The 12,151-nt window shown below is 38.4% G+C and overlaps 1 protein-coding gene across 1 annotated transcript in view; it reads left to right on the top strand.

The window, feature by feature from the left end:
* Positions 1-7,228: 7,228 nt before the first annotated feature.
* The window catches only part of LOC142491886 (extracellular calcium-sensing receptor-like), a 65,442-nt gene continuing 60,519 nt past the window's right edge, over positions 7,229-12,151 (top strand). The window contains exons 1-2 of the mRNA XM_075594705.1: positions 7,229-7,336; positions 7,738-8,066. Of these exons, the coding sequence (XP_075450820.1) occupies positions 7,861-8,066 (206 nt within the window). The 5' untranslated portion in view covers positions 7,229-7,336; positions 7,738-7,860. The remainder of the gene's footprint in view (positions 7,337-7,737; positions 8,067-12,151) is intronic.

Here is a 12,151-nt window from a genome sequence, read left to right as displayed (position 1 = left end):
TGGAAGGACTGCACCTGGAAATGAGACACTCAAACAATTGCATTAGTTTCACACAATAGACGCTGATTAAAATCATCTGTTAGAGCATAATCATACAACATTAAATCTACAAGGTACCTGGGGTGACCATTGGTATACCCATGAGAAAAGTTTCTTTCTGATAGACAAAATAGCAATAATACCTAGACAAAACAGCAATAATACCTAGACAAAACAGCAATAATACCCCTCCTTTTGTTCACATCTTATTACATGTGAACAATATCACTCAAAGGATAACAGTATTTAAAATATGACCTTAATGACTTAAATATAGATGCTTGATGTATAGCAAAACGAACCTGAAACCTTTGGGTATAAAATTGACATTAAAAAAATCTCAAAACCTTACTGAATATAAATATAATCTGCTATAGTCTTCTGACAGAAACTTTTAAAACACAAAAGAACATCTGGCTTGCTGAGAGAACAACCTGTAGCATAAAAAATCTAATAGACACAGATTTAAAAGTGGGACACATTTGGAAAGAAAAAAAATAGTTAAAAGTTATAAAATATTAAATATTTGATCAACTTTGCAGAAAAAGAATTCCATATAGAACTCTACATTAGTCAGTTTAAAACTGTTTGTCCATCTCCGGCCATACAGCAAGCAGAAATAATTTTCTGGGCATCCTGCCAAAACTTCAGAACAGAAAAAATACAAAAACTGTTAATTACTGGAGTTTAACATACACTGCAATATAATTTGGGACAGCTTAAAATATGAAGCTCCCCACCAGCCCGATACAGGATAAATTTTACTGGTATTCAAAAATTAAAACTGGATTTTTGTTAAACAGAAAATTATAGGCTTAACATATACTTTAAACAGTTTATAGTTACTGGTTACACACAAAAAGAACACAGAGCACAGGCACAAAACAAACAACATTTTACACTTCTCTCATACACATTTAATCAGCTTTAACAAAAATAATAAAAAAACACATATTTTTCACCTATTCTAATAAATAGGAAAACAAAACAGTTTGATCCTGCAAACTAAATTAATAAAGATATCATTCTCTTTCCCATATCATAATTAACTTTTTTTGAACTAATTTAAAAATACTGAGCATCTAGTTGGCTTTGTGTCTAGAATATGTGCTGCCTCTCATTTCTATATAACATATTCACCTGATTCTATTTGTGGAAATTTAGAGATAAAGAATTGTAATTCTGGTTAAGGAAATAAATCGCCTGGCCTGTACGATAAACATCCTTATTATTCCAGTGACCGGACTGTTTTCAAAAGATGGTAAATATCAAAATGACCTTTCCGAATTTGTCCTTTCTTTATTCTTCTTCTTCTCCACAGATACCCAAACTGTCCTCTGCCCAGTGTTAATGAGTTTATATTATAGTGGGGGTGTACAACTTTAAAAATAAATGTTCAAAAATAAATGCAAGTTCCTGGTTAGTAATGCAAGTTCCTGGTTAGTAATTTTGTATACATACAATAAACCGGTATTTTTATTATTCAATGCACATAAAACTTTCACATGGATAGAATTCACTCAGATTATACAAGCACACACACAGGGATTATTCATACAATCAACTTTTTAAACATATTTATACCTGAAAATCTAATAAAATATTCTGAGAAAAAAGAAACCTTATACCTACTAATATATTCCTCGCTGAAATTTTGCAATACATAAAACTCCCTAAACTTTTCAATCCAGACAGGAAAATATTATTAATTCAACTTAATATAAACTCATACTCGGTTAATGTGGCACAAATAATTTGGGTTTGCATGTCTTAAAATTAGATTTGAAAAATTATGTTTTCTGCTTTTATCTCTCCTATGAGCTCTGCTGACTTTCACGATCTCTGTCTACAACATTCTTTTACCATTCTCGTGTCCTTCAATCAACATTCCTGTGTAAAAAAATTGCTGAAGAGAAAAAACGGTGAGGGCTAGGGCTGCTTATACATGCAAGCAACTGGGAGAGGGACAAAGCTGACTCTTACATATTTAGATACAGTCACTTCATTTTCCTTGTAATTAATATAATTTGGAGTTATCTTATTTCCCTGACACTCTCCTTTTCTTCAACATAACTTTTTGCCTAACTGAGTGGGACAGATTGTCAAAAGAAAAATATTTTATTTTCCTAGCTTTGTTGCTGTGCCTGAGTGTTAATTGAGGGACTTGTATATCCCTGTGCCATACTGTATTCGTCCCCTGGACTGTTCTCTGTCCCATGAACAGTCCCTGACAGAAGTTAATTCTGCCTAGGGTCCATTTCCTCCCCCTCCTCTGCGTAAAAGGCATTTCAATAGTGAGTGGTCTAGGGGCTGTTCAGTCGGGTTCTTAGTGAAGTCATAAAAACGTCTTAGTTGAAGAATGCCTCAGTGCCTGCGACCCAGAAAGGGTTAAGGGGCTCAGGGGGTTTGAGAACGGGGATACTGGGGTAAATGGGGGCATCATATGGAGGTAATAATTGTCCCGATACCATACGGGCAGGGGATACAGTAGATATACATTTTAAAAATGGTAAAAATTTCAGTTGGCAACACTTTCCATCCATAAGGGTAATTTTAACTCATACTACAGTACATTTCTTCATATACTTATAATCCAATAAACAACTTATAAAGGAATTTTATCTTAACAACAATAACAATAAGGTTAACAAAAAAAGTGAATATAAAATTATTATTTCATCTTAACCTAAACAGTTCTTATCTTATCTTAACCTAAATTACCATCATATCTGAGACACCATATACAGCCCGTTTCAATTAAACAACAGCGACTTCAACACTTTGTTATATAAATCAGGGACTTAAACCCTCGATTCTTCTGAACTATAACATTTAGATTCTTTAGATTCGCAGAGGAAAGGTGAGAAACAATAAAATAAGTTTTACTCACCCTTTCTGTGTGATTCTCACTTCTGACACCATGTTGTTAGGTCCAATCCACCTGGTCAGACCTAAGGCAGGAAACCTTACACACCAAACTTGACTCTACCCGGGGAGCTTTCCACTCACTGCTATATTCTTGGTCTCAGATATGATAGTATACGAACCCGGAGAGGCAAGAATTCAGAGACACACAATGTGGCTGATTTCTCACTTCTGTTTAATTATTGGACGGAGCGGTATTATATACAGAAAGGCAAGAAGAAAAAACGTTGTTACAAACTGAGTTCCCACATTTAGATTACATCTCTATAATTACATATACCATCTGGAAATGCCTTCCCAGGGCAATTTAAACATTTTACTGCTGGAAATAGGGATAAAGGTCAACAGCTATCAATGGGGTCACATAAGGCTGGTTGTTTTATTTCTCGTGTGAGACATACTGAGACAGCTGATCTAAAACTTAACAAAGCTAAAATATTTAACTATTTTAGTCCCTGAGAAGAACAAAACTGGCACATATTGCTTTAACCTTTTCATTCCCTGAAGAGAACAGAGCTGACAGATACAATTTTTAACCTTACAGATCTATAAGGCTCTTGTGTATTTTTGGAATGTGATAAAAGATTGGCGTTCTGGGGTGAGGAATATTTAAAAATAGGAATTACGAATTTTTTCAAATATTTTTATCTAGTCCATCCTTGACTAGTTTTATGAGGGTATCGTGATACTTAAAAATGGGATCTGTTTTCAGCTCTGGGTAGGAATCAGCATCCCTATCTTCTAGCTCCTCCTTTAAAATGTGGTCATTTAAAAGTATTCCCCAATGGGTATTATTAATTGCCCCTTTTCAATTGCTTGAAACCCCAGATTTCAATTGTTTCCTTGATGTGGTCTGTTCTTTCTTCCACCATAATCCTTCCACCTTTGTCAGCCTGTCGCATCACAATACTGTGGTTATTTCTGATTTCCTCCAGAGCTTTTTTCTCTATTTGTGTTAGGTTTTGGACTCTTTTCATTTTGGACTTAAACCCTTTAAAAAACAATTGATGGAATACTTCAATGTTACGCCCTTTTGACTGTGCATGATAAAAAGATTATTTGGGTTTGAAACTTATGTCTTATATTTGTTCCTTGTTGTGTCTTTTTATGATTCATTTCCTGTGTGTCTCATCCTTCAGCCTCTTCTAATAGCGCAATCATGTCTGCCAAATAGTCTTGCTCACTTTCATTAAAACTTGCATTATAAATTGGTAGAACATAATTTCTCTTATTTTTTTAACAATTTAGTTTTAGAGTCAGCTTCCTTGTGAATCTGTGCAGATCTATGAACAGTTCGAAGAGATTGGGATTGTTAGTGGAGACAAATTACAAACCTTTCTTCAAAATACTAATATGTGTGGGATTCAGGGTCTGCGAGGATACAATAAAGATACTCTTAGCTTTATCTAGTTTTAGTTGCTTTGCTTGTGTGGAAGCGTAGAAATAAGATCAATATGTCAAGGGTTCAAAAAGTAACACATGAGTTTATCTGTACCATGGCACAATTGAGAGAAAAGAATTCCAACAAGAAACTCAGGCCTCTGAAAACATATTGCTTGGATCACATTTTTATACATTTCAAAATGAGTAATACACCCCTTAAGGGGGCTGGCTTATAGATAAATGATGATATGATGACATGCAAAAATATATTTTGTTGATGCCTAAATATGCTTTACATTGCTATATTCTTATCGATAATTTACCATAATGTGGGCCTCTTAACCTTGTGACATAAGGGAGTTACTCTGTCCAGCCCTGTATGTATGCTGTAGCTGTCAGATAAGAAAGCCTACGGTTAGCAGAAATATCTAAAGACACGAGAAACCGCTTACGAATGCTATTTCTAATTATTACATGACCCGTAGGAATTACAAAGGGGGGGGTTACATCCAGAAGCGATACTCTGCAGAATCAAACATTCACAGTTCATTCATGAATGAAACAAATTGGCATACATACAAGCAAACACTCAGAAAATGGTGGTTTAGGCCAAAATGGAGGTGATGATAGCCACACACATTATCTCAATCTTCACACTTGTTTCTTCTGCTGAGCTTTTTTGCCCCCTCTGCAATTTCTTTTCTAGCTTTTTTAATTCTCTTTGTGTCTGTGCTAATTGTTTCTATCTCAATTGTAATGTTTCTTCCTGTAGTATCTCTGAGTTGTTTCTGTCCTGCTTGGTTCTACCCTTTTTAGTTGCCCTTGTTTCTCTACTTAAAAAAATGATCGGAGTGGAGTGAGGTGGGGTTTTCCATGCGGTCTCTTTTTGTCTTGCCCCTCTTATCTCATCTGCATTTTGTTTACATGTTCTGTACGTCTTCTTTGGTATAGATTTCTCCACACGTATCTACAAGTAATGATACGTGCACCCTAGTGTTCACCCTCGGTGTATGGTGAAACCTGGTGCCTGGTGTATGTACCTGGTGTCTGCTGCTTGCATTCCTCCAATCTTGCTGTGTTTCTCTCTGGTGAGCGTTTAATTTATTGTGATGCTCTATCTGTTGCTTTGACCGTATCACGCTATAACTCCTATTTTCATAGTGTTGGATATATTGTAGTTTTTTGATCCCCAGTTCCTATTTTTTTCTGAATTATAGTCATGTATGTCTCTTTGAAACTTTTTCTTTTTCAACCAGTTCATCTTCACATTTTTCCGTGTTGGTATTTATACCCTCTTCCAGGTCCTTACATTATGTCATTTCATTACATAGTTTTAACTCATCTTGAAGTTTGGTGATATCTTCTCCTAAACCTTCCAACTGCTTTTCCCTAAAACGTATTAATAATCTCATCAGGGCATATGAACCGGCATCTAATATCTCGTTCCACGTCCTGATGAATTCTCCGCCATTAAAAGTGGGGTTTTGTTTGTAACCGCATTCGTCTGGGGATTCTTCCCCCGCTGTCCTCTGGGGATTCTTCCCCCGCTGCGCTCTAGGGATTCTTCCCCCGCTGACCTCTGGGGATTCTTCCCCCGCTGTCCTCTGGGGATTCTTCCCCCGCTGCGCTCTAGGGATTCTTCCCCCGCTGACCTCTGGGGATTCTTCCCCCGCTGCCCTCTGGTGATTCTTCCCCCGCTGTCCTCTGGGGATTCTTCCCCCGCTGCCCTCTGGGTATTCTTCCCCCGCTGCCCTCTGGGGATTCTTCCCCCGCTGCCCTCTGGGGATTCTTCCCCCGCTGCCCTCTGGGGATTCTTCCCCCGCTGTCCTCTGGGGATTCTTCTTACTAATATATTAATATATATTAATGTTATTGAGGTTTTCATTTGCTTTTGCACAAGTGCCATCACACTAACAAAGCTGCAGGAAATTGAGAGGTAACAGCCCCTTTGTGAGGGGAACTCATGAGAAGCCCGAGAGATGCGTCTTTAATTAACTTCAGCAGGGAACTTCAGAGAGTAATTACAGCATTATTCTGAGTGGGGCTGGCATAGTAACTGGGGGATACATTATATATCTGCCTTTAGGGGGCAGTTATGGGGCATTGCTGCTATAAGGACTTACCCCCTTGCTGGGGTAAACATCTATTGCCACCTTACAGCAGCGGTGCAAGTACAATTGCCCAAATAGGAATCTATTTAGTAAGCTGCAAAAACAGAGTCTCTCTGTCACTTTATTTGTGCTGGGATGTAGTAAGAAATACATTATTATTATTATTATTAGTAGTAGTAGTAGTAGTAGTAGTAGTAGTAGTAGTAGTAGTAGTACTGTATTAGTATTACTATTTCTCTTATAAATAAAGATGCTGCCTTCCTTTGCATCATTTATCATAATAAGAATAAAGTCCCAGTAATATGTTTAGGAGTATTATACATTTAGGATCAAAAGTCTATTTACTAATGTCTCCCGGCTGCAAAAGGTGGCCAAAAACAGAGCCCAAAACAGCCATTTCCATCAGAGAATAGGAAAAGGAATCCCATTGGAAGCTACGGGAGATTTTGCAGATAAATCTAGCGCACAGATTTAGTGCAGACTTTGTCCCAGTTTTGCAGCTTGGAGACATTATTAAATATCCCCATAGGATATAAAATACCTGCTGCTTATCCTAACGTGGGATCTAATGTACTAGCAAATTCCCATTAACATCACTCTATGTAGCGATTTAGAGCTATTTGGGGAATTTAACTGTGTCAAAAAACTCCTTATTGTTTAAGGTGGAATAATCCTATTATCTGTGTCACATGTAAGACTAAGTATGTGAGTAACTGCTGTGTCTCTTACAGGCAGTGAGATTACTGGCAGTGATAGTATAACAGCTTCTGTTTGCCTGGGATACAGGACTAATAAGAGGAAGGTCCCAGTTACACACAGAAGACACAGCAGGGAAAAGGATTATAACAAGGGCTGCAGCCCCCATCCCTACTATAGAGGTCAGAGAGAGGTGTTTGTGTAGGTGAATGGGTAAAGTGGCTTCAGTCCAAGTTTTCCCCCTTTCATAGAATTAAACGAACCATTTTCCCTCCTGTACAGAAGCAAAACGTGAGCGCGTTGTACTGAGGTAGTCAGGGGAGATACAGGGGTCTCTGTTCTGAAATGTATTTCTCTGCTGCAGCTTCTGGGATATGCCTGTGCTCATGCAGGTTATAGGGGTGTTATTTCTGTAATTAATGACACTAGTTTCACTTCATTTCAGTTGGGAATTTGTGATTCTTGAACAAAGGTGACACTTTAGCAGCAACATTTATATGTGTTGTGTGTTAGAGTAGAGTCAGCAATTTATCTTCAAATTATCCTCAGGATGGAAATAATAATAATGTTCTTCTTCTATCAGCTGGTTCTAGTACAACGTGCTGCTTCTGCCCTGGTCACTGACCCATCCTACTGTCCTGCACCGGAAGGATACTGTCTGCAGGAATAGTGTGATCCTAACTGAAATGACCCAATACCAGTCTCCATGAGGAGGTTCCTCCAGGTTCTGATGCTGCTCTCCTCCCTGGGTGAGGGGCAACCACAGCAGGGCTGCCGGCTCCAAGGCTGGAATATGGAGTCCTTCTCCCAACCTGGGGATGTCCTCATTGGGGGGGTGATTGTTGTCCACCTTGGCTTTGACAGCCCACAGCTGTCCTTCCTGGACCTGCCTCTGCCAGTCTCATGCAAGAGGTGAGTGCATGGGGCTGCATGGGGATAAAATCATTTAATTATTCAATTGAAATTGTCTGGATATAATGTATAATTATCTGAAATGCAAATACATAGAACCTATGTGTCACGGGAGACCAGGTTCTTCAACACCTTTTTATAACTGGGATCATTTGATTGAGCAAAACAAGATGGTAAAATAAATGGTAATTTATTTCTCATAAAAGACACACACATACAGTTACACAATTCAAGGTTAACACACTAAGGGGCTATGCACTAAGCTCTGAGCTTTCACGCTGGCCTGAAAAAAAATTGCACGTCCGATAAAAAATGAAGCCGGAGGCACGATTCACTAAGGCCCTGAGACCATTTTCTATCGCATTGGTTTCAGGTCCGGTGACCCCATACTTCAGGAGATACAGGCCCCGTTATGGGGTGCTGGTATCCCTTGCACTTTTAAAGCTTCCACGTCACGTGACCGGGACATTTAAATTCTGCAGGGGATAGTACCAATAAATGGTAAAGGATTACATAAACATGTATAAATAATTAATCTGTGCATCATGTAACACTATGCAAAATCAATTTCAAAATAAAATACACTATGAACAATAACATACAATGCCATCCACAAAATCAAATAGAAACTAAGCAAGTAAACATAAATAAATTTACCATCAATCAATCAATTTCCTAAATCAATTACAATACAATCCAAATCAATTATACAATTCACTATTCAATTCCTAAATCCAAACCATTGAGAAAAAAATTCTACTTCAAAGTAACCACCATCATACAAATCTAACTCCAGAAATTCACCATTATTCATCAAATATTATCCATCAAAAGCAAGCCCATGAAATATACTACTGCAAAGACCATTAAAAATTACATGTAACTAAATAAAAATTAAATTACACACACACCCATGTATAAATAAAGCAGCTAAATACATGAAAAGAACATAAACATTAGCAAAACAATAATTTATTATCCCTGTATGTCTATCCATATAGATATACATAACATGCAGGGGCAATAAAAGAGCATAAAAAACAATGCATTTACATCAAAAAATCACATACAATACACCCATTCAGTGTCCCTGAATGTATGTATATCCATAGGGACATAGATCAATTCAGGGGCATTAAATGGAATTTAAAAAAAATACACATTAAAAAAAATCAAAAAACCTGTAAAAGTTAAAATAATATACTTTTCTTTTGTTTACTTACCATTAGATGGCCCACTCACTGAAATCCAGGGGAACCGGAAGCTCTTGAACCAATCCAAAGGTAACCATAAAATAATTACCCATTACAATCCACAACGGTGTCTTCTTTCTTCTATTTGTAATCCATTTCGTCAAAGGGGGTCTTCATCTGTATTCTTCTTTCTTCTGTCTTCTGTCTTCTGTCTTTTTCCGGGTCTTCTTCTCTTCTAGCGCCACGCCCTGGTCCTCTTCTATCTGTAGGAGGTCCATCCTCGGCGTCTGGCTTCAGAATGAGACGACATAGGCTTTTATAGGCCTATGACATCACATTTTCGTAATATTGTTCCCACGGCCCTATTGGGGCGTGAAAACCATGTTATTTGGCGAGGGAAAAAATGATGATGTCATTTAAAGGAAATTACGCCAGCCAATCAGAATGGCTGAGCTTCATTTGCCTTTAAGATGACGTCATCAAAACAAAGATGGCCGGCGACACATGGTACGGTAGCCAATCAGAGCATGGGAACGAAATCCCAACTCTGATAGGCTCTAGTAGACCATGTGACAGAGGCTTTACTTCACGGAAAGGATTACAAATAAAAGAAAGGAGACGCGTGGATTGTAATGGTTTTTTATTTCATGGGTTCCTGTGCGTGGATTGGTTCGAGAGTAAGCTGTTCGACGGGAGTCGGTGAGTGGGTCAAGTAATGGTAAGTAAACAAAAGAAATGTATAATTTTTAACTTTTACAGGTTTTTTTTTTTTACATGTCATAGTTTTTGATTTTGATTATCATTTCTTGCCTATGTGTGTATGTATGTATGTATGTCTAGATCGATATATACATACAGGGTAAGAAATTATTGTTTTGGAAATGCTTGTTTTGCTGTTTTTACAATGTATTTTGCTGCAATGCTTACAAATGTGTGTATATAATTTTTAATGTAGATAGATGTAAGTTTTGGTGCTTTTTTCAGTACTTGATTTCAGGTTGTGGCTTGCTTTTTAATAGTGGATTATTTTTGGTAGTTATATTTTGTCTGATGGTAATTTTTTTTAAGAATGGTTTGGTTTAACTATTGAAATAGGTTATTGTGTAATTGATTTGGATAGGATTGTAATTGATTTCGGATTTGATTAATTAATGGTAATATATTTCTGTTTACTTGCTTGGTTTAAAAAGTATACTTGTTTGGATTGAATTGTATTTTGTTTGGAATATTTTATTGTTAACATTGATTTGCATAGTGTACATGATGCACTGATTATATGCATCATGTATACAGTGTAAAATTCAATGTTTTGATTGTCGATTGGGAGATTGCCATTTGTTAGATATTGGTTGGTAGAAAATAATTATTTTATTTTGAATTGTTTTGGGTTTTTTTTATGTGGCTATCTAAGATTTTAATTTTGAAATGCAATGTGATTTATTGATTTGGAGATGTGCTATTTTCATTTGGCATGTTTTTTTAATGCTTAAACATTTCTTTGTATATTGGTTAATCGTGTGTGTGTGTGTGTGTGTGTGTGTATATGTAGCCCTGTTTCCTACTGAATACAGTATAACTACCAATGCTGTATAACCTGTTGGCTCACAGGGCCTAAGCAACTGCCACGGAGAGCCTGGGGCAATATATATGTATGGATTATCTCTTACCAAATACCAAATGCAGCGCCTCCACCTCTGATGGCTCCCAGCAGAGCGGGAGTTGTACCTCACAGGACAATAACACAATACCACTCACACAGCATGTAAAAGAAACAGTAGCTTTACTAGCGGTAACCATAACCATGCATGTATCATATCCTATCAGTATTACTCCTTAATGAGACACAATAGTTAACATGTCTCGCAGGACGCGACCTTTCACCGTGTTCCCACACCGTGTCCAACACCCCACACCGCAACCCCCAAATGTAAGTGTGTGTATGTGACTGCGCAGCCACTAGTATGAGCATTGTTATAGTTGGTGCACTTTAATGGATGTTACCTGCCGAGCGCTCCTGCAATCGGGCCCGCAAACTGTCTTCACAAAGGATCCGACGACGCGGAGCTACCTGTGATGTCCTCCGGGGCGATCCCACCCGATGAGCTGATGATGTTCCTGAGGAGGTCTGGTCCCAAACCTCTGGATGATGCTGTGACAGTCTCTGTGTCCCTAGCTTCATGTACTAATGTGACAAGATCCTTATTCTAAGGCATGTCCCTACATTAACTATAACTGACTGGGACTCAGGGCCTATCTGGTCCTGGGGATATTCGGGCCTAGTGTAGAGGCTACTTGCCTCTCTACACACTGAGCTCCTACCTCTTCCCCTTCCCGGTCTTCTCTGGCAAGCGTGCTCCCCTGCGCAAACTCCTAACCTCTTCCTGCTCAGTCTCTCCGCCCTATTGGCTCCCGGGCGTCACCTGGTCTGGCTGAGGCTCATGGGACTTGCAGTCCCCTGCTCTAAACCTCCTCTGGTTGTTCCGTGCTTCGCGCGCTACCGCAACCACTTGCTGCGCATGCGCGACCTCACTTCTGTCGCCGTCACCTACAGGATTCGCTGCGCATGCGCGAAAACCAAAATGGTGGCGCCCTGAATTCTCGGGCCGCCGTGGAACCTCCGGTGCACTGGAGCGCTCCCTGCACACTTCCTTGACTCTCTCACCACAACGGAGGGGAGGGTCAACCTGGGGTACATGGCTACATATATATATATATATATATATATATATATATATATATGTATATAAATATATTATGTGTGTGTGTATATATGTGTATACATACATACATACATACATACATACATACATACATACATACATGATGAAGCCACTGTACAAATGAATGGGTGAAGGGTGGGTATCGGGCCAGGGTGGCTTAACCCCATTAAAA

Source organism: Ascaphus truei, chromosome 4 (genome assembly GCF_040206685.1).
Source record: "Ascaphus truei isolate aAscTru1 chromosome 4, aAscTru1.hap1, whole genome shotgun sequence".
Taxonomy (NCBI): Eukaryota; Metazoa; Chordata; class Amphibia; order Anura; family Ascaphidae; genus Ascaphus; species Ascaphus truei.
Note: the sequence above shows the minus strand (reverse complement) of the source record. Positions and strands in the feature narration are given on the sequence as shown.